The sequence below is a fragment of the Haplochromis burtoni genome, unplaced genomic scaffold, assembly GCF_018398535.1.
Source record: "Haplochromis burtoni strain Fernald_Lab_line unplaced genomic scaffold, NCSU_Asbu1 Contig_404, whole genome shotgun sequence".
In the NCBI taxonomy this organism is placed as follows: domain Eukaryota; kingdom Metazoa; phylum Chordata; class Actinopteri; order Cichliformes; family Cichlidae; genus Haplochromis; species Haplochromis burtoni.
The window spans coordinates 92,968-116,555 of record NW_024582765.1 but is presented as its reverse complement, the minus strand read 5'-3'; the positions used below and the strand labels follow the sequence as shown (position 1 = coordinate 116,555).

At 44.7% G+C, this 23,588-nt stretch overlaps 2 protein-coding genes across 2 annotated transcripts in view; one reads left to right on the top strand and one right to left on the bottom strand.

Annotated features, from left to right (window-relative positions):
* Nucleotides 1-288: 288 nt before the first annotated feature.
* Nucleotides 289-15,919, top strand: mgat1b (alpha-1,3-mannosyl-glycoprotein 2-beta-N-acetylglucosaminyltransferase b). The gene is made up of 3 exons (XM_005944988.3): nt 289-1,440; nt 7,304-8,521; nt 13,051-15,919. Exons 2-3 carry the CDS (start codon nt 7,655-7,657, stop codon nt 13,750-13,752), a joined length of 1,569 nt encoding a protein of 522 aa, XP_005945050.1. The 5' UTR covers nt 289-1,440; nt 7,304-7,654; the 3' UTR covers nt 13,753-15,919.
* A 122-nt stretch (nt 15,920-16,041) lies between these two features.
* Nucleotides 16,042-23,588, bottom strand: part of ddx39b (DEAD (Asp-Glu-Ala-Asp) box polypeptide 39B) — a gene marked incomplete in the record, with an annotated part of 32,030 nt that continues 24,483 nt past the window's right edge. Inside the window, 6 exon segments of the mRNA XM_042212989.1 lie at nt 16,042-17,255; nt 17,761-17,905; nt 18,333-18,340; nt 19,985-20,086; nt 22,003-22,134; nt 22,694-22,812. Coding sequence (XP_042068923.1) covers nt 17,085-17,255; nt 17,761-17,905; nt 18,333-18,340; nt 19,985-20,086; nt 22,003-22,134; nt 22,694-22,812 — 677 coding nt within the window.

Genomic DNA, 23,588 nt, shown 5'->3' with positions numbered 1-23,588 from the left:
GTTTGTGTGTGATCATTTTAATGTTTTAAGTATATCTTGTAACATTTGCTCAAGTTGTGAATTTATTTAACTAACTACTATCCTAACCTTTCCTTGCAAACCACGCAGACGTTAGATGTAACACAACTGAATTTCACATTCCCATTAACACATTGAAGCCTACAAAGCAGTAGGTCCGACCTCTATGGAGTGTCTAAGAAAACCTGCGGCAACAAGTGAAGACTGGACTGATCAGAGAAAAGTGATTTTGTGAGCTGGAAAAATGTGAGTTTGTCAGGGATTAGACTTCGGCTCGGTTCGGGTCAACTCGGTTCTAAGCCAGTCGACAATCCGGAAGTGTAGTTTTGTGCAATCAAAAGAAAAATGCCATCAACACACATGGGAGGTAGTGGTCTGTGGAGTAAGTGAAGCCCCTGGCTGCAGGGACACAGAGAAGCGCTTCCCTCTGCAAAGTTTCTCCGTGGAGCACAGACCGCTAGCAGTCTGCCCCCTGCTGCGCAGCAGACACTGTAGCCGGCTAACATACACAGCTGCTGGCGCTGGATACGGGAACGAGGCCGGGAAGATGACGGAACAGGAGGCGGATAAGGTGCAGAAAGTGATACTGGGGCCTCTGTGAACCCACTCAGAAATGTGCTGCTTAATGTCACACCATAAGAAATAAGAGGGGCTCGACTAGCTAACGTCAGCTAGCTCGCCAGCTAGCCGGTTAGTGCTGCAGCTCGATGAGCCTCAGTTCATTTGGAAATGCAAGCCTCGTTTAGCGGGCCAGCACGGCATGAGAGAGGTGAGTGACCCTGGATCCTGCCGCTGCATCCTGTCGTTGACTGGGGCGGCTGTTCAGCTAAAAAGCTGTCATTGTGGCTATTTGGCGTTAGCCGGCTTGCTAACAGCACGTCAGCGCAAGTGAACTGGTTAGCTGGCCGTGAGGATGATCGGTACGTGTGTGATGCTCAGAGACCGCTGTAGAGGGGACAGACACTGGGCACGGCCCTGCTGCATTTAACACGCACCGTGTCCTGTGCTTGAACTCGGCTTCAGCGACACTGGGCATATGAAGCGAACAGTTAAGCGACACAGACGGCTGCTGTGTGCAGAGTGGACGAGTCAGCTGAAAGCAGAACAACAAGTTTGTAGTGTTGGCAAACTAAGAGGCGTCGGCCGCCCTCCCAGTCCTTCCCTGCCAGCCCCCAGTTCACAGGAATCATGTGAGCCGAACACCGGTAAGCCCGGTCCGTGTCCGTTACTTCAGTAGGTTCGTGCCGCAGGCTGCTCTCTGTCATCCTACCAGTCAGCTCCACGTCGGCTGGCGGAGGGAGGAGGGGATTCACCGAGACTTTCAGCTGGTACGCTTTGTGACAGGAGCAACAGTTTCTTCTTCTGCTCGGCTCCTCTTGTCGGCTTGAAGCCCTGCATGGCTGAACAGGACCACGACTTCAGGTACAGTTGGCAGTGAGTTTAACTTGCTGGGCTTAGTCTCTCTGACCAGTTTGTGTCTGTCTGTTCTCTCAAATTTGAGGCTTTTTTTAAATTTCAGTTGAGCTGATGATGTCTGACACTGTCCGGGACTCTTGACCCTTTCTTTAATAAACTCTTTTGCAAATAATCAAGCTGCTTGATATATTAAACACACAGAAAGAGAGTCATCTGAGAGGTAGTCTAATGGATATTTAGCATAGGTAAACTTACAGAGATCATTATTATAGGAATCAAAAATACTCATAGCTATCTAATGTCACAGCGCTGTTAAAAGTACCTAGTACATGATTGAAAGCTTCAGATTGCAATGGTGAAGAGTTAGAGAGACAAGCCTTACCTTTAACCCCATTCTCAAGTCCACACAGCATTGAACTCTAAATTGGTTTGTTTTGCATATAGGTGGGCGTCTTTGATCGAGTTTTCCTTAGCAAACTGTTTTCATACACAGGTTCTTGACAGTATTGCAAGAATGAGGCAGAGACATGTCTTGATGCATGTTCAAATCCCCAAAAATGCATTCTGTTCATCTGGACTTAGGAGAAACGTTTCGTCACTCATCCAAGAAGACTGGTGGTTCAGTCCTGGGCGACTCTAGTCTTCAGTCTGCATGTCAAATGTCCCGGGCAAGATACTGAACCCCAAGTTGCTCTCTGATGAAGTATGAATGTTTGTAAAAATATAAATTAGAAAGTGCTTGTGTGAATAGGTGAATAAGAACTGTTGTATAAAGTACTTTGGCTGCTCGAGTGTAGTAGAAAAGCACTATATTAGAACCAGTCTACTCCATTACAGGCTGGTTTTCAGCTCTAGTCCCAGGCAGATGGACAATTTTTAAAAAGCTATAAATGCAAATGTATTTAACAATGGCTTAATCACTGTTACAGATAATCACAACTAATATATATTGCTGTACAATGTTAAAATTTAAGAGATTAAAATGCAGTTTGAAAGAGAATTAGTACTAACTAGCTGGCAGCCAAAATCAACTTTTAATCTTGATCCAGCTGTCTCCAGCTGTTGTGTTCTCACGCATACCTCGGTCATAAAACGTTAGGGTTGCTGTGCATGTTTGAAAATTGCTGTATTGCTTTATACAGTTAAAGCAAAACTAAATTGAAATAAATATAAATGTTACTGAAGGAAATGAGAGAAGTTTACATTAGTCAATTAATATACTCATTTTCCAATTTCATGAGAGATTTGCATGAATAGTTTATATATTTCCAGAACATGTTTTACATCAAGTATTCTTTGCACAGTTTGATATTACACCTCTCATTTTATTGTCACTACAATATATAATCTAACATTCATCTTTTTCCATTTAAAGTTGCCATACATATAAGACCAAGCGCCTCAAGGTGCTTTACGTTGTAGTGCAAAAACCTACAGTACTGTAAAGTATAATCCCCAAATATTGTGAGAGTATTTTAAGCTCTATAGAGGGCTGTCACTGCATTCTGTCATGTTTTTATATGCCACGTAGCTGACATCTATCACTATAGCCGTCTTACTCTGCTTGTTCATCGCTACCATTTCTGGTTGGTTAGCCACCACCAGTTTTTCCGTCTGTATCTGGAAGTCCCACAGGATCTTAGCTCAGTCATTCTCGACCACCCTAGGGGGCGTCTCCCATTTTGACCTCGGGACCTCCAGGGGTTTCCATGCTTCTGACACTCACTAGTTCCCAGCCTCCTTCCTTCCGCCTAGCACACAGTCTCAGGGTTCTGGACTTGGGGTGAAACCCTGTATGGAGGAGGAGCTTTCTTGTCTTGATGTTAGTAGCTTCTATCTCCTCCTTTGGCCAGGATATTATCCCAGCAGGGGTACCTGATCATGGGCGTTGATAGCCCAGATTTTGTCCTTCCCATTCAGCTGACTCCTCAAGACTTGCCTTACTCTCTGCCTGTGGGATTCACAGGTACTTGTAGCTGTCCTCAACGTCTGCAATGTTGCCTTCTGGTAGGGCGGCCCCCTTACTTCTGACTACCTTCCCTCTCTTTGTTACCATCTTCTCCAGTCTGAATGACATTCCGATGTCATTGCTGGTAGATCCTGGTGGTGTGGATCAGTGATCATTCACTCCTGGCATACATCTTGATGTCAACCATGTAGACGAGGTGGCTGATGATGGTGGCTTGCTCCATTCTGTAGTCGGTATCCGTAGCCAGTCTTGTCAGTTATCTCACTGAGAGGGTTCAGGCCTAGGATTTGACAGGACAAAGCATTTGATGGTTACTTGTGCTATTGGCTTGAAGTTGGCTTCTAGTGTTGTTCGCAACATCCCCATTGAGTTCCTGATGAAGCATCCTGTCATAGACTTTCCCGGGGAGGCTAATGAGCGTGATCCCCATCATAGTTGGAGCACACCCTCAGGTCCCCCTTCTTGAAGATGGGAACCACTACCCCGGTCTGCCAATCCAGAGGTACCACCCCAGATCTCAACGCAACATTGCAAAGACATGTCAACCGAAACCTTACAACATCCAGAGCCATGAGGACCTCAGGGTGAACCTTATCCACCCCAGGGGCCATGCCACCATGGTGTTGTTTAACTGCCTCAGTGACCTTACCCCGAGTAATGCTTAGGTCATCCCCAGACTCTGCTTCCCTAACCCTATCCCACTGAGACGTCTTAATCCTACGGAAGACGTCTCAGTGGGATTAAGGAGGTCCTCCGAGTATTCCAACCCCCGACAATATCATCAGTTGAAGTCAGCAGCACTTCACCCGCGCTGTACACATTGTTGGTAGAGCACCGCTTTCCAAAGTTGTTTTTCCATGGCTTCACCAAACTCCCACCTGAATTTTTGTTTCAGCCATTGTGTGGCTTGGTCTGCCAGTGTCACGGTCTGCGGGGCAGACCATGGAGGTGTGGGGAAGATGGGACCCAAAACGCAGGACTCTTCACCGCAATGGTGTGTTTATTGACAGTGTAGGAGAAATAACAATAAATCCCTGTGTGCTCCCTTGACTCCCGTGCAGTGTCTTCTCCCAAAATCCGTGTCTTGGTGCTCTCCGCTCCCGTGTTTTCGCAATCCCCGTGCTCACTACCCTCCTGTTTCCACACTACCCCTGGGGGAAAGAATACCAGAGGCAGCCGTCAAGAAACATGCTCTTGCAGGTATGCACACACTGATTTAAACCTCAGTCAAGACACTGACGTGGAGTCTTACGCAACAATCCAGCGTCGAGGAGCGCCCAGCCAAACTGTTAAATAGCTCCCCGACGAGGCTTGATCGACTTCAGGTGTGTGCGCTTCTCCTCAGGTGTGGCCAGGCTCCTGACTGCCACGCCCACCAGGGCTGAAGAACAGGTGCTCTGCCACACCCACCTACACACAAACATAAGGAAACAGAGGACAGAAGCACCAAAAATACACATGTCCATGCTTATTCACAGACTGTGGGTCCTTCAGACCCAGGTCCGTGACAGTCAGTACCCATCGGCTGCCTCCAATGTCCCAAAGGCTAATCAAGCTCAATAGGAGTGCTTTTTCAGCCTGATGCCTCCTTTCACCTCCAGTGTCCAGCAGCTGGTTCGGGGGTTACTACCACGACAAGCACCAACCACCTTGCAGCCACAGTTCAGTGCAGCAGTCTCAGTCCATTTGGACTCAATGTCCCCAGTCTCACTCGGAATATTGTTGAAGCTCTGCTAGAAGTGAGAGTTGTACACTGGGACCTCTGTTAGGGTGTTCCCAGTGTACCCTCCCTATACATTTTGGGGCACCAGGTCTGTTCAGCATACTCCCCCCGCCACCTGATCCCAAAGACAGGACTCCAAGAAGCCCGAGTACTCTGAACTGTTGTTTGGCGCATAAGTGCAGACGACAGTCAAGACCCTTTCCCTGATCCAGAGGCGTAGGGAACAAACCTTTTCGTTCTCTGGGAAAAACCCCCAATGTAAAGGCATCAAGCCGAGGGGATGCCAGGATACCCACCCCAGCTTGCTGCTTCTCACCAAGGGCAAGTCCATGCTGGGGCCGAGTTCAGCCCTGCTTCTGGAGACTGGTTCCAGAGCCTAAGCTGTGCATTGAAGTAAACTCGACTGTGTCTAGCCAGTACCTCTCAATGTCATGCACTAGCTCAGGCTCCTTCCCCATCAGACGGGTGACGTCCCCATTTCCAGCCTCGGTAGCCAGGAATCGATCCTCCAGGGTCCCTGCCCTTGGTTGCTGCTTGACACACACAATACACCCAACCTCTACGGGAACACCCAACCGTTCAATCATAAAGAATCAAACAATAAATGACAGTTTAAGAAACTGGTCTTCAGCAACTATAGTGTTTTTTTTTCATCTTGAAAATCAGTATTGCTCATCCAGTATAATATAAAGTGAATAGAAGAGTCTGTTGTGTTGTACTGTGGTAAGTTTGGATCTGTTGACAGAGTGCGCATGGCCACTAACCATAACCATTTCTCACTCTGCAGGCATGACACTACACTTTAACTTGTTTGGCTGGAACAAATGTGGGGTAAACTGAGAATGTGACAGTAATGGGTAGCACCTTTATGTACCCACCTCTCCGCTACCTTAGAGAACTGGCTTCATCCTGTCAGAGCACAGGCTTATGTTTGTCAGTGCTAATTGGTTTAGGTGTTTCTAATGCTAAGAAGTGACCTTCATCCGCTCGCTCACTTACTAAATTTATCCCTCTGTTACTTTGAAATAACAGAGAAAGCTTGTCAACATTCAGGTTTATTGGACTGGACATTTAGTTTTAGATGTCTTTAATTTATGAATACTGTTTGTTGGTGTCCAGTTGAAGTTGTATACAGGTCAGTTTCACATGTTGACTAAAACATCAGCCAGAACCTCGGTGTGACCACTCTGTCCTGCCAGAGGCCTTTACTATCAGTTCTTACCGGGGTATATCACCATGATAACGTGCTGCAATCCTCATCTTCCCTGGAGCAAGCTGTGTTCCAGGTTAGAGATCAACAGGCATGAAATCACTGCCTACTGACTAGTGAAGTCTACGGAAAATAGCATCACCATTCCTGGAAGATCCCTCACACCTCTGCAAACTGAGTAGTCTAAGGTTTTCTGATTTAAGTCACCTTAAAACTACATGATTGTGTCCTTTGCTCATATTGCAAGAATCTAAAAGAAGAGCTTGTTTTGAAGGTTTTTTTTTTCCCACTAGGGCAGGGCAATATGGCCAAAAATATTTATCACGATATATTTAAAAATTTGCCATAACGATATAATTGACAGTAGACAAAATACTTTACAACTCCACAACTTTATTAGTGCAAAGAAACCCCATCAATGTATTTTCACTTAAACAAGCAGCTGTTTTTATGTGCATTACAAAAATTGTGCTTTGGTGTGTATCTGACGGACAAAAGCGGGGTCAGTTCCTCAACCCTGGAAGTTGCAGCATTTTTACAAACCAATTCTGGTTCATCTGTTTCATTCAAAGATCCACTTTCGCTCTTCCATTCTCCGTCGCCACCATGCTTTTTCCGCCATGTGCATATGAAAGCAAAGGCACTGCGCATGCCCGTTTGACCCATATTCTATTGTGATATTTCATTTTCTTATCATTGCCTAACGTTATACCGGTATTACCGTGAACGATATGATATGGCCCAACCCTATTTCCCACCATCTTCCTGTATCCTCAGCAGTGACACCAACCCTCTGCATGCCCTAGTTGACTCTTCCGCTGGGCGAGGAAGGGTCTTGATCTTGTTGTGGGTTTAACTGACAGTATAGCTGCTTTTGTTTTACAGAGGAGACACATATACAGTACACTTATGAAATTCTCAAATGACCTACAGTCACCAAGCTGAATTTTCCCTTCTCTTTTTTCAGGATGGTGGAAGGATAACATTCAAGGAGTTGCACTCCCTCCACCCAAAGTGACCTGTCTTCTCCTTTTGTCCACTTTCACCTGCAGTCCGTTTTGCTAGCTGCAAGTTTGCTGACCTGACCTTATGGGATTTCATAGACTGCATGTATTCCACAGTAACATCATATAAATTCCTTTTAAATTAGACATTCCTATAGCAGACACCCTCCTGACTGAAGGACAGAATGAAATAAGTACAGAGTGGTGGGATATTAACTCCCTGCACATCCAAAATAGTCACCTTGGTCTGTAGGATTCATACTGGTATCGCTTGTTCCTTATCAACCCCACCCCTTTTCTAGTGTTATTGGGCCATGGTTCGCAAGAAAAGCTCTTTTATACTATGCGGTGCTTTCCTGTTTGTCGCCTGGAATGCTTTGCTTCTACTTTACCTTTGGGGTCGCCCTCCCATGGGCCACGTAGGAGAAGGCGGTGGAGCTGAACCAGGAGGAAAGGAGGAGTGGGGCATGGTCAGAGGTAAAGGAGGTCAAGTTAACCTTGCTGGGGAGGTCATCCGACTGGCCGAGGAGGTTGAAATTCAACTTGACACCCAGAAAAAGCTATTAAAGCAAATTGAAAGTCACAGGGCGGTGTGGGCTCGGCAGAAGGAGATTGGGAAGAAGCAAACTGATAATATCAAAGAAGTAAATCAGATTGTTGACCAGCAGCAGAATAATCCAGTTCCTCTCATAAATGATGTGTATGTTGGGGACCAAGGTGAAATAAAACACACACAGAGGTCTGTTGCTACAGTAGCTGCAGGCTCCAATATAGAACGGCATCAGGCCACTGGTGTAAAGGAAGAGGTTGCTGAGGACAATAAAGTAACAGCTTCTGTTTCTGGTCCACAAGTCATCATTCCCATTCTGGTTATTGCCTGTGACAGAGTGACAGTAAAGCGGAGTCTTGACAAACTGATACAGTACCGCCCTTCTCAAGAACTGTATCCAATCATCGTCAGCCAAGACTGCGGCCATGCTGAGACGGCTCGTGTGATTGGCTCATACGGAGAAAAAGTAACGCACATAAGCCAACCAGACCTGTCGGACATCAGAGTCCGGCCAGAACACAGGAAGTTCCAGGGGTACTACAAAATCGCCCGACATTATCGCTGGGCACTCAACCAAGTATTTCACACATTCTCGCAGTCTACTGTGGTCATTGTGGAGGATGACTTGGAGGTGAGTGCTCTCAGACATCCACATTATTGTCATGGTATTGATGATGAGTGTTTAGATGCATGCTCAGTCATCCAGGTAAGTAAATCTCCAAAAGTTGATTCTGTTCATCTGGACGTAGCGTTTGGGGGAGAAACATTTCGTCACTCATCCAGGTGACGTCTTCAGTCTCAGCTGACTGCAGGTTTCAATCTTATAAACAGGACATTTGCATAATGACTGAAACCAGCCCACTGAAGGAACAATGGGCTGGGAGGTCAGTTCCTTATTCTTAATTATGCAAACTCTCATTGATCAACAGCCACTGACCTGTAGGTGTAAATAGACTGCAGAGTCCTGGCAAGCGGATGGCACAACACAGAAGAGCCACCTCGTCAGGCCAGGACTCTGCAGTCTATGCACACCTACAGGCCAGTGGACACTTTCAATGATGAGGATGTAACATCCTGGACAGGGAGGAACGCTGGTTTGAGGGCGGAGTCAAGGAGGCCATTTACGTGAAAAGGGAAAGACCATCTCTGAATGGAGGAGGGGCCTAAGGCTACATCTGTCACCATCTTACATGCTGTGATTGCAGCCATTCCCCAGCTCTCTGTGAATGGGACTCATGGCCACTGATCAGAGGTTGTTGATCAATGAGAGTTTGCATAATTAAGATTAAGGAACTGACCTCACAGCCCATTGTTCCTTCAGTGGGCTGGTTTCAGTCATTGTGCAGATGTGCTGTTTATAAGATTGAAACCTGCAGTCAGCTGAGACTGAAGACGTCACCTGAAGATGATGAAATGTTTCTCCCATAAAACGCTACGTCCAGATGAACAGAATCAACTTTTGGAGATGATGAGTGTTATTTTGCTGTCATTGTATCATTTTAGCAGCAAAGACTTCAGTAGACTTGTCATCCTCTTTTGGCTAGTCCCTTTATTAGGGGTCACCACAGTGAATGATCTGTGGCATATGCTAGTTATAACCGTGGTCGCACCCCAAAACCCATATTGATTTAAATGTGACAGATCAAAGCGTTTCATCCTTGTGCACTTCTGAGCAGCTTATAGATCATCTACTGTGTACATTTTACATAGTGTCTCGACCTTTTTGGAATCGAGGGTTATATTTACATGACTACTCAGAACCTCAGGTGGGAAACAACTTGGTATTTCTAATGTTGTTCCTTTACATTTTTACTGGTGCCACTTGTGCCTAATTGAATTTGTTCTCCATAAGCACACAGTGGTCTAAGTATGACTGCACTTAAATGATTCAGAGAGTTTCCGTATAGAAGAGTGATCTAAAATCTCTCCTGAGATGTGCGTAGACCTGGTGACCAACTACAAGGAATGTCTTACCGCTGTGGTGCCAACAAGGGATTCCCCCTCAAGCATTAAGTCATGTTTGTTTGGGGATCAAATGCTTATTTCACTCAATGGCCTGCAACTCATTTGATGGCTTTTATGTGATTTTTGGTTGATATTCTGCCTCTCTCCGGTAAAAATGAAACTAGCATAGAAATTTCAGACTGTTCTACAGAATTATTACCAGCTCTGTGCATACTGTTGATCCGTGGAGTGTTCTCAGTTTTTCACACATTGTTTTTGCATTTTGGTTCAGTTTTAGTTAAATAAATCATGACACTATGTAGTATGTCGTGGTATGTGTTGTTGTCCATTTCAGGTTGTATTTATCCAATCGTAAGGCCTGCTAAGAACTTCTTTCTTAAGAACTGACCGCTTTAAAGTACAAATCCGTTCTGAAGTAAAAAGCTTCGTGTGACACAGAAAAGTTGTGGTAAAAAGAGGCTCTGCAGTTACAGCAGTATAAAGTAATTTCAACCAGCAGCTCTGGAGAAACTGAGCCCTGGGGAAAAATCTGGCTTTACTTATGTAGCTGGTATCTACCAGTTTGCTCTTTTCATGTTTCTGGCAGGTCGTGGAATGAGTCTGTGCTTTGCTGAATGCTTTGTCTTTAAGAATAAAGAGTTTAAGTGAATGGATCTTTTACACTTGGTGTAACACACCACTGGATTACTACACACTGTATGTGCGGAAGCTATCGTTCAGATTTTAGTGTTTTGTGGACTTTTCTGTTTAATAATAGACCTCAGAGGTGAATATGAATGATCAGGAATGATGCTTTGGTCCCAGGCTGGTCTCAAAGCACAGACCCTTGTTCCTCTACGACTCCCCCCTTAAAATCTGCTTTAGTTGTTTTGTGGGGCAGGGAAACTATTTACATAACAAGCATGTGATGTCTGAGGCAGCCCAGTTACTGATCTTTGTACATGGGATAGGGAAAGAGTTGGAGATTAAGGTGGGACTAGGACTGGAAGATCACGGACGCAGCTGCATGCTCCGATAGGTTGGGGCTGAAATGGGACAAAAAGGGAATGTTTATTCACTGATTAATTAAATTGTTGGTGTTTTTACTATTTTATTTTCATTGTCTAACTGCAATATCTGCCAATGACACCGGTAGAGATAAAATTATTATGCTGAGTTTAACTTACTGGTGCAGCCCTCCACAACAGTTTGTTTTCCTCTCATGTAGCCCCTTGGGAAAATTCATTACCCAGTCCTCTAAATTAATAGTTGGTAATTAATAACAGCTAGTGTGTTTGATCCCTACCCTAGTTCAAGTCAAGGGGCTTTATTGTCCTTTCAACCATGTACAGTGGTACAGCACAGAGTGAGGCGAGACAGCGTTCCTCTAAGATAAAGGTGCTATATATAACAGACAATCAGCACAGGACTACAGAAAGTGCAAGTGTGCAAAAATTACAAAACCAGTGCAACACCAGACAGGACAGAACGATGCAGACACGCAACAGTGCAACAGGAAAGTGCAACAACCACAGTGGGTTGTGCAAAAAGACTGAGCTGTGTGTGTGTGTGTGTGTGTGTGTGTGTGTCAGTCCAGTCACTGAGTGTTCAGGAGTCTGACAGCCTGGGGGAAGAAACTGTTCCACAGTTTGGCAGTGAGGGGCAGGATGCTCTGGTACCTCTTTCCAGAAGGCAGCAGGTGAAGAGTGTTTGTGAGGGGTGTGTGGGGTCCTCCACAATGCTGGTGGCTCTGTGGATGCAGTGGGTGTTATACGTGTCCGTGATGGAGGGAAGAGAGGGTCCAGTGATCTTCTCGGCTGTTCTCACTATCACATTGTACGGTATTGCAATCTGATACGGTGCACTTACCATACCAGGCAGTGATGCAGCTGCTCAGGATGCTCTTGCTAGTCTCTCTGTAGAAGGTGGTGAGAATGGATGGAAGGAGATGGGCTTTTCATGTTGAGGGACCAGGAGAGGTTCTCCGGCAGGTGGACACCAAGGAATTTGGTGCTCTTGACGACCTCCACAGAGGATCCATTAATGTTAAGTGGGCAGTGATCTCTCCGTGCTCTCATGAAGTCAACAATCATCTCCTTTGTTTTGTCCACATTCAGAGACAGATTGTTGACTCTACACCATTCTGTTAGCTGTTGCACCTCCTCTCTGTATGCTGACTCGTCGTTCTTGCTTCAGTTTTCCAATTAGGTGCTGAGGAATGATTGTGCTGAATGCTGACCTGAAGTCTATGAAACGCATTTGTACATATGTGTCCTTAATGTCTCCATGGTGTGCATTATGCACATACCAACCCAACAGACAGGCACACCTCTACCGCATTAATATCACGAAAGTGACCAGTATAGGCAAGGTACATCATGCCAGGATCAAGTCTTCTGTCACGGAGCAATCAAACCTTTGATATTCGGCTGCAGGTAGCCTCGTTCTACTAAACACTAATCAGAATGCTTCATCTTGAATAAACTGAACGCTCATCAGTTTAGGTTTTGTTTTGTTTTTTAGTTTGTTTTTTAGTTTTTTGTAGAATTATTAAGGACCTCATGTAGGACATTCAAGCATGAGAAATTATGCAAGAATTACAATCAAAAAGTTGTAGGACTGCAACCATGAAATTCAACTGATTTAAGAAGTCACAGAAATCAGTCCTGAAGTGAACATCAAGAACATCAAGATCTTCTCAGATGGCAAAGCAAAAAGTGAACGCTCGACTTCCGAAAAAACAATTAACATGGAGGAAGGGAAAATGTAAATGTCACATGTTGCATGCAAACTACAAACCAATAACAGCATGTGTAGGGTAACCTGGGAATGAAAATGATGGGACTCAGCTCCCTGCTTCAGCTTTTGTCTGCTGTATTTGTTGGCTTGTTTATGCTACAGTACTTTCACAAATATGAACCTACAAAGCCAGAACATGCGCTGTCGTACACTAGAATACTCTTTTCAGGCCCGTTCGTTTTGTGGTGAGCAAACATTTAAATGGTTTCAGGTTGAACAGTAGTAGTTGTTGTTGGCTAACAGACTAGAAGAACAAAGGACATTTGGATTGGCATCTTGTCTGTGACCATCGGAGAAGAACAGATAGTAAAACAATGTCTAATAAATAGGTAAATAATACCTGGATCGTTACACTTGAGGCAGTGATTATGTGTTTGAAGCAGCAGAATTACTCTTCATCTGTCTCCTCTCTTTCAGGTCGCACCTGACTTCTTCGAGTATTTCCGAGCCCTGTATCCAATCTTGCGTTCTGACCCAACCCTGTGGTGCGTTTCTGCCTGGAACGATAATGGCAGAGACGCCTTGGTGGATTCGTCCAAAGCTGATCTCCTCTACAGGACAGACTTCTTCCCTGGTCTGGGCTGGATGCTGCTGAAAGAGATGTGGGATGAACTGGAGCCCAAATGGCCATCGGCCTTCTGGGACGACTGGATGCGTCAGCCGGAACAGCGCAACGGCCGCTCCTGCATTCGGCCAGAAATCTCTCGGACTATCACCTTTGGCCGGAAAGGTGTGAGCTTAGGTCAATTCTTTGACCAGTACCTTCGTTATATTAAGCTAAACACTGAATTTGTGCCTTTTACCAAACTGGATTTGTCTTATTTGCTAAAAGAGAAGTATGAGGAAAAGTTTATTAAAGAGGTTTATAGCGCCCCACTGGTAAAGATTGAGGATCTGCAACAAGGGGGCAGTTTAAGAGGACCTGGGCCGTACAGGGTGCAGTACTCCACCAGGGACAGTTTTAAAGTCTTTGCTCGAAATCTGGGAGTAATGGATGACTTAAAATCAGGAGTTCCTCGTACAGGTTATAGAGGTGTGGTCAACTTCCTGTACCGTGGTCGAAGGGTGTTCTTAGCTCCACCAGAGGGCTGGTCGCAGTATGACACCAGCTGGAGCTGAGAGACCCAGATGCGGTCCAAATGGTGTTGAAGAGGGGACAGAGCCTTAATCAGAGGAACACCCTCTCAGACCAAAGAATACGGTGGACGCAGGAGTTCAAAGTTAAACGTGGAGCTGGAAGGCCGAGCTTCTAAAACTGACGCTCATTGAGGATCGGCACGTGTGGGCCACACAGACTTCAGAGCGGTCCCACTTTGGCTGAAGCCATTCCATCCTTAAACTAAACGGCTGCTGTCGGCGTGCCTTGCTTTCTGGGCTCATTTTGTTTGGTGTATTCTCTCTTCTTGTGACAAACTGGCCAAATATAGACTTGACATCACTTTCAGATGTTTGCAGCAGCTACTGGTAATCATGTCATTATCAACAGTGTGAGTGATGGTACACTGCAGTGGAGCCTGACAGGTATTGGATCAATGCAGGTTTGTTTTTTGGTGGGTCTTAGTTTTGGCTAGTCTGTGATGCAGAAAGAGTAAGCACTCTGCTAGATAAACTATGATAACACATTTGTAATGACTCCCCGAGCATTTTGCTATGAACATCATCAATTTGCACATACTAGACAAAAAGTAAGCAGATACTGTGAAATCCTAGAATCGGTCAGACTCTGCACTGAAAGCACACTAATCACCGTTCACACCTGGGAGAAAGAAGTGTCCTATGTAACACCTTCTTATCCACCTCTTGGCTTCTGTAACGCTTGTAGAAGGCATCACGCATTAGATTGTATATAAAAGATGGACACACTGAAGCCTCGAGCTGACCATTTTAAACATCAGCTGAACAAAGTGAGGGGTCAATCTGACTGTGCAGTGTTTCCCTCCGCCTTCCTACAGCTCACAGATGTGACTACAGAGACAAAAGCAGGGAAAATGATTTGTGACCATGAACCGATTGAAGTAAATAAACACAGCTTCAATTGTTTTTACTTCTTTCCCCTTGATTTCTGGGCTGGAGATCTTGCTGAGGACCAATGCAGGCTCATGTGAAAATCAAAAGGTAACCCAACAAGTAAAGCATGCTGTGATTTATCCTCAGAATCATCAGGAAGGTTTTTACTGAGTCCTTAAATCAACAAAGAGGTTTTTCAAGTTTTTGTGCAGCTGCCCCCTGCTGGCCTTTGGAAAGAATGCAGGCAACACGTGCATCTTTTATATACAGTCTGTGGTAGTAAACAGGCCATTTTTAAAGTTTAGGGAGGTCAAACAGTAGGTTGGATTGAGGACTAACTGACAGCAGTGCAGTACTTGCTTTACTGTCTCTCAGTCACAAGGCACAACATTTTTTACTCATGAGTGCTACAAATACAGAGGTGTGGATGCCAAATAACCAGATGTAGTCTGAAGGTCTGACGTCTAATAACAGTAATAATAGGTTTCAGATATAAAACAAGAGTGTACACCTGAATCTACTAAATATTGTTTCCACAAAGAATGAAGCTCTGGTGAGAAACCGCTGTTTTAGTGAGGAGACATTGTTAGAAGCGTTTACACGGGACAAACAGCAGGTGCGTGAGTGCACGAAGTCGTCACTATCAAACCAACATAGGCAACGAGACTCCACAGAGCCCGTCATCCTGTCGAACTCTGATGAACTTGTGTGAATAATGTTAAAGTGTAGTTTGAGAAGAAAGTGATACCTGCCCACAAGCCCTCACGTAGGTTAGTCTGTGGGGATGGTTAGTGGCTTTCCTGGTTCAGAAAGCTGCTTAAAAATGGAGCTCTAGTCCTGCTCGAGCAGACCTCTAATCTTAAAAAGAAAAACTTTGAGTAGACCACCTGTCACTCCAGTGTGAATCACAGCCATGCTTTACTGAAAAACACTACATTTCAGAGGGTTACAGTATTTTTCCACCACGCTCCCTGCAGGTGTGTCAAGCTGTAGGTTTATGAAGGATGTAAAGCTGCAAATTAACTTCAAATTTCACTGACATCATGATCGCCCTGAAACAGCTTCAAACTGCAGTTTATAGAAACAGCAACCAGTGTTTGATAGTTTCTGCAACAGGAGGTCTGTGAGGTAGCTACAGATGATTATCACTGTACTGTAATTAGCTTTGGGAGATTATCTTCATGATTGACTGATGCCCACTTCTGTATGGTGATGTGTAAAACCACTGCCTGATGTGTTTATAACTTTATTACATTACAAATAAAATCCACTATTTTGATATTTGTCCATATATTGAAGGAAATTTTGCGTGTCCACAGTGATCACTCCTTAGTTGGAGCGTAATAGCTGCACTGACTGAAGATCACACTAAAAAGCACACAGGGAACTACACCCTATGTGACCAGACCACGTCTAAAGAATGGAAAACAATACAGACATTATTGTGTGTTGTGCCAAACGAGCTGTGATGAGACGTCTTCGTTCAGCTTCCTCAGTTTTTCAGTTGATTCATGGAGTTAAGGTGGCCGACGCGCTGTGAAAAAACCTTTGCATGCAGGACTGTCAGATACTCAAATTTAAAAGGTGCTGTTCACAAGCATACATGGTCCAAGATGTTGTCTTCAACAAGGCTTGGATTTAAAAACAAATATACAACAGATCATACTAACATGTTGAAAGTAAAATCACAAAGACTCACGAATCTAAACTAATTTTAACTCCAAATGATATTAAACATAAGAGATTCCTTTTGGAAACGATGGATGGGTGTGTGCTCTAGAGAAGGAATCAAACTTCCTGTCAGCAGTTAAAAATCCCACATGCATGATATTATGAGGCTCCATTTACACCTATGCCGTGAATATTGGTGAACGCACCGTAAATGGTATGTAGAGGTTTTAAAGAAAACTGTGCTGCCATCCTGACAAGTCTGAGTGTCAGACGATAACAAACACATTGTGCATGTATCCCAACAGCACGAGTGTGGATGTGGATTTAAAAAAGGAGAAGATGAAGAATAAAGGAGACCTTACCAGGCAAACTTTATTAATCCACAGCAGTAAACAGTGCCTTTCTACTGTCAGTACTAAACTACCTCTGGTACTTCCACTCACACCTAGAAAACCAGATAACTTGAATTATATATTAACAAATACCGACATTAGAAACTTAAATCATATCATACAAAGTCTATTCTGAATCATTCCTGCAGAGGGAGCTGTGCCCCTGCGTTCTTCCTTTCAATAAGCACAGGCTTGGGTAAATATCTGCTGTTGGACGTGCCAGGTTTCATACAAACACAGTCTGCATCTTCCATCAGAGTAAAACTGCAAAGTGAATCGAAGTCCAACTGGAGCGTCCGGCTCGTTTATCGTGCTGGTTCAACTGCAGGAGCACACACACACACACACAGTGCTGTTAGTTTGGATGAACCTTACAATAATTCAAGAAACGAAAGAAGACTTACTGTACGAGGAGATGTCTATCTCTTCCGGCAGCTCGCCGATGTTCACCTCGAAGCGGTCCTGAACATCGTTGAGCGTGCGGGCGTCACCTTCATCAGACACAAATGTGATGGCCAGGCCTTTCGTTCCAAACCTGCCTGCTCGAGCAACCTACACCAAGACACCAGTGCAGCTGACCACATTACTCAGTCAGGATCACAGACTACAGCACAGTAGGGCAAACTAATCACAGTACAGGATAAGTATAAGACAATATAGTATGGCTTTGATAGAAGCCCTCTCCGTGTTTTTCTGGTATAGGTTAATGTTAGTGAATAAATGCTGTCCCAGAGTATTTGATCTGCCTTTTCTTTTCCGTACCCGTGTTTGTCCTATGAAGTCCTCTTTCAACAGAAGACTTCCTTCCAGCCTGGGTGCAGGACAGAGACCCTCCTTGCCACTCTTGGGAAAAGCTACTACCTGCTCAGCTGATTATAACATTAATAAATGCCTCACACCTGTGTCTATCTAATAAAGAGCTCAGATTCCTCAGCATCTCCTTAAATATGTATTTGTACATCATCCAATAAGTCACAAATATGACCTTGTGCAGCTTTCACATATATTTCTATTACTCTTTTAGCCTGTCAGGTGAACAACACATGGGTAGTCTCACCCTGTGAAGGTAAGTGTCAGAGTCTTCTGGCATGTCATAATTGAAGGCAATATTGACTCTCTCAATGTCCATCCCTCGTCCAAACAGGTTGGTGGCCACCAGGATTCGCCTCTGGAAGTCCTTGAACTGCTGGTAGCGAGACAAACTACAGAGGACAATAAGTGAAGCTTAGTCTGTGTGTCACATATCCTCACATTGAAAGTTTCATTATTTGTGTATTGGGCTGCTGAGTTGATCAACATCCCCACAGTACTGTGCAAATGTCTCCACTCATGTCTTTGCATTTTTTTCTCCCAATGACACAGACCTTCTTGGAACTTTGGAAGTGGTCTTGAGTAACAGCTCTCCAGCTTCCTGAAAGACTTTCAAAGTTTTTCTTGGACATCAACTTTTTTTGAGTGTATTTATGGGATTTCTGGTCACCGACATCAGTCAGACACTGACGCTGGATGAGAAAGACTGGCTCGTAGTCTCCACTTTAATTTATCCCACAGGTGTTTGTGACGGGGTGTGGTTTCTGGCTCAGCTGCAGGGGAGGGGTGGAGCAGTGCTTGGAGGAGGCTGAAGGCCACAGCTGTTCCTCATTGTTCCACCTTGTCTTTCCCTATTTAAGTAGCACGCTAAGTCCATGGGTGTAGAGAGTGGAAGGCGCAGAGACAGAGGAGCAGCTGAGTGTACAGTCATGTGTTCTGTCAGGCAGAGCTAAGAACTCTGTGCAGGCCAGTCAAGTTCCTCCACATCAAAGCTGCTTATTTATATGGAGCTTGCTTTGTGGACTTGTTGATTATCTGACAGGAGGATCACAACGTGCGTCTTCAACATTGTGTGTCTGACAAGGTGATCGGCAACACGGGCACCACAAGGGACAGTCCTCTCCACTTTCCTCTTCACCATCTACACCACAGACCTTTTACTTTTAGATGATCCTGCAGTGGTTGGATGCATCAGTGAGGGTGATGAGTATTGGGCTGTGGTCGAGCAGAATCATCTGCAACTCAGCGTAGCAAAGACTAACAGATTTAGGAGGACCGGGAAACCTGTGAGCCCTGTTTCAATCCAGGGGGTCGATGTGCAGGACTATAAATACCTCAGAGTACACCTGATAATAAATTGTAGTGGGTTAAAAACACCACTGCACTCTACAGGAAGGGCCAGAGTCGTCTCTGAGGTCTTCAACATCTGTCGGACAACACACAGGTGTTTCTATGAGTCTGCTGTGGCCAGTGCTATCCTCTGTGCTGTTGCATACTGGGACAGCAGGTTGAGGGTTTTAGATGCCAACAGACATCCTGTCACTCGTACAGTTTCCTCAAATTTTTGTGAAGGACCCAATGCACACTATGCTAATATTTGTGGTCATCAATATGTATGGAAAGGATCAGGAGGTCCAACAGTGAGTGCCTACAGCCATCGGTAAAACAAGGTAGGGTGGGTGATGTTGTGGGGATGGAGCTAGACTTTAATAAGGTGGTGTCTGAGAGGCGGATGTTGTCCAAGGTCAGGACAATGCTGGACCTCCCACCCACTCATGATGAGCTGGTCAGTCACTGAGAGACTAAGATTACCCATAATGCACCACTAAAGGACACAGGAAGTCATTCCTGTCTGTGGATATCTTTCTCCATCTAATGCACATCCTCACAGGACAGTCAGTCAAGGCCTCCCCAAACCTTTGAATGTCCTTTGGGAAGCCTGGAGAACTGCTCCTGAGTACTCATAAAGGAAGCTGTCTCAGAGAGATCAGACTGTGTTGAAGAATACCGGATTCTGGCTTTTAATCTTGTCAGACCTGTACAGACTGTGTTTTAATGTACTGTATTTCCTTTTACGGTATGTTTGCACGTTTCAATATATGACAGCACCATTGTCTTAACAATGGTTGGCTCAAGACTTTTGCACAGCACTGCATCTTAGAGCACACAACACCATAAGAACTCATGTTTGCGATGGTATAATCATCACAACGCATTAATTTAACAAAATAAAAGTGTCTGAGAGTGAAAAAAATAAAAGCCTCCTGCTTCCTTCTTCATAATATTATTATATAGTAGAAAGCATAAAGATGTGGGGTCCTTACTTTACAAAATAAAGTACCAACTGTTGTTGTGATTTGGTGCTATATAAATAAAACTGAATCAAATTGGCCACAAGAAAGAGACTGCAGCTGCATGGAGCTAAGCTCGCTGTCAGCTGATTACATTTGAGCCATTTCCTAAAGGTTCACACTGCGCATCCCTCGATGGATGGCAATCGCTGGAAAGTTCTGCTCCACAAGCAGCTGAGCCAGAGCTACACAACGCTGGACGGACTTCACAAAGATCACCACCTGAGCAGCACAGCGACACAATCACTCAGCTACAGTGGACATTAAGTCCTGTCGGCTTCCTGTGTGTGTCTGTTTCACTGTGTGCACCCCTCATCTGCACTTGGAGACAATCGATCATTAACAGCTATTTATTACTTTACTCTAAGTAGAATCAAAAAGTTTTCATGTAGAACAACACCAGGACAAAAGAGACAGAGAGAAACAGGACAGCACCGTCAGCCATGCTTTTTGACACTCACTAGCGCTCGACTTGTTTCTTTGTTCAGTGACAAGCTCGCAAACTGCACAAGCAGAACCTGTTGGATTAGCAGTTATGACACTGCTGTCCTGTTGGTTTCCTCCACGTCCTGTTAACTCTGCTGCTGACATGGTAACGACAGAACTCCAGTGAACTGTTGGCCCTGTTGTCAAATATACATGATTCAGGTATTAAAGTCTGTACTGGTCTGATATCTAACAAATACTGGGTGGGCGCACCCCTCACTCTGGTGGACCCTCACATACTCACATGACCAAAGTATATTGTTTCCCTCGCTCCCTCACACTGAAGCATAGTAAGGCCTTTAGGAGGACCCTTATACTTTTCTGTCTGTACACACACATACTGTAATAATAATAATAATAATAATAATGGATTGGATTTTGATAGGTTTGTAGCTTGAACCTATCCGCTGGAACGTTGAGGACAATATAATTACACTGCAAAGCAAGACACAAGCAGGCAAAGTTCTTCATGTTTCTCGTGCACGGGAGAGAACCGGACAGACGCCGTTCCCTCGCCTGACCCCAGTTGCTCTCGTCCGTTCTCCCGTACCACTGTTCTTTTATTGAGGTTACATGAATATGCATAAGTTCATTAACATATGACGTCTACATAGGTATACATGTGAACAAAGAATACTGTGTATGTGTGTGTATGTGTGTGTGTGTGTGTGAGGTCAAGGTGTGACCCTGTGAAGACTCTGGTGCTAGCTGGTGCCAGGCGTCTAGCAGATCTATCTGAACAAAGGGCTCTTATACTTAAACAGATATACGTGTGTTTGCTATACCATATATCAGCAAGAGAAGATACGACCTCTCCTAGGAGGTGTGCCATGCCAGGACACTGTGTAGAGGAATGTACGCACCCCCCTCTACACAGAGTTAATACAGACCTCTTTAGGATGAGACATCCTTTCAATCTACAAATGATTATACACCTCTAAGCATATGTGAGTAAATATTCCTAAGCATAAATGACAATCAACAATACAAATCTAACAGATTTATATAGCGCTTTTCAAGGCACCCAAAGTGCTTTACAATACCACTATTCATTCACTCTCACATTCACACACTGGTGGAGGCAGCTACAGTTGTAGCCACAGCTGCCCTGGGGCAGACTGACAGAAGCGAGGCTGCCATATCGCGCCATCGGCCCCTCTGGCCAACACCAGTAGGCAAGTAGGGTAAAGTGTCTTGCCCAAGGACACAACGACCAGGACAGAGAGCCCGGGGATCGAACCGGCGACCTTCCGGTTACAGATGCGATTTCCAACCCCCTGAGCCACGGTCGCCTGTACATATCTTAATAAGTATTTCTTTAACTGTAAATGTGAGGAGATGTCCTCTGGCACACAGCCTAACCCTAACCCTTCTTTCTGAGAGGTGTAGCCAATCAGAAGAAGAATAGAGCCTGGTTTCAGGAAGTTGATGAGCTGAGGGGTTGCACACAAGTAGCATAAATAACATTTATTTTGATCTTTGAAATAACTAATGCTTCTCTAGCAGGATCTGCAAGTGTGTCCCACAGTAACATGCTTGTAAGACATGAACATAAAACGCAGCAATCTAATTCCCATCAACAGAAAAGCAAACAGAGAAAACAAAAATGTCCACAGGGGGGTTACACTGTGGGGAAGGTATGGTGTGGGTACCTGATTGAACTCTAGTGCGTCCAGGAGTTCGAAGCGCTTTCTGTTTTTCTCATTATCCTTCAGCTTGACGTAGTACTGCTGCAGCCCATGCAGAGTTAGCTTGGTTTTGTCATCTACAAAGATTTCTATAGGCTGGACCGGCAGGAGTTTGAAAAGGGAGGTTGGCAAGATTCAGGGAAGAGCACACAAAGAGAACATCAAACATAATACAGTGGAAGTGAAAAGGAAGCAGCGAGGAGACGGAGGGAAGGCTTTGGTATAGGTAACACACACACACAGTTGTGTTTTCATATCTCTGTGGGGACATCTTATTGACATAATGCTTTCCCTAGCCCCTTACCCTAACCATCAAAGATGAATGCCTGACCCTCAGCCTACACCTAACCATGACCTAACTGTGACCCTCACACTAAAACAAGATTTTGAGCCTCGAAAATCCCTTCAAATTTGTGGGGACGGGAACTTTGTCCCTATAAGAGCTGTTAGTCCCCACAAGTATAGTAAAACTCCACTTTTTGGTCCCCAGAAAGATAAGTAAACACACACACACTTCTTTCTTGTGACTTGGACTCATGGAGGCTGAACATCGACTTGGACTTTGTTACCCACTGTTCCAGCAGGCGAAGGAGTAGTGGAGGTGTGGAGGGAGCGGGAAGAGGCATGGCAGATGAAAGTGAAGAGGCGTATTTACATCTTGCATGAACTTTCTGCAGACTGGACGGATCTCTTTACTCAGGGTGGCGCTGAACATCATGACCTGCTTCTCGTGGGGAGTCATACGGAAAATCTCTTGGACACCTCTGCGCATGTCTAAGGAAGAGAACATTATTTACAGTGTATTACAAACTCATCTAGATGCAGTGACTAAAGATTCAATAATGATGACTGAAGGCCCTTTCACATATGCACGCGCTGCACTCTGGAACCCATTTGTGTCTATTGTTTGTGCCACACAATAATGATTTCCTGCTGCACCGAGCAAAGCACAGCACATGCACACTTGTGACGTATTGTTGTGCGAGGAACAGAAACGAAGAGTACTGCTGCGCTGAGTTCAACCACATGATGAAGGAGAACATTCTGTACGTATCAGAGTTTGGTGAACTGTTTGCCGCAGGTTCTGCAGACCTCCGAGAGAAGCAGTGTTGTGGAAACAACACACTCTTCACCAGCTGGGATAGTTACAAAGTTTTCTTCTTTATGAACCAGCGATACATGTTTTTATCAACATTTGAACATAATAGGACACAAACTCACGTCAGAGAAACACGTTTTGAAATGACAAGCAGTGAGTGCAGCGCACGGCCGATGTAAAAGGCCCTTCAAAAGAAAACATTTTTGCTTCACTTCGTACCAAATGAATTGTCAAAAACACCAAGAAATCTATGACATCACATTTGAAACAATTAATTCCTAAAGTTTTTGTACAGTATTGAACAATCATTGTAGGGTAATTTCCAATAAACCAAGTTCAAAAAAGAAGAGTCTATGGCTGACGCGTGTTCCTGGTTTCCAAAAGAAATGCTTCCAGTTGCATTATGATTTGAAGACTGTTTATTTATTACAAACTGAAGATGTAACAATGA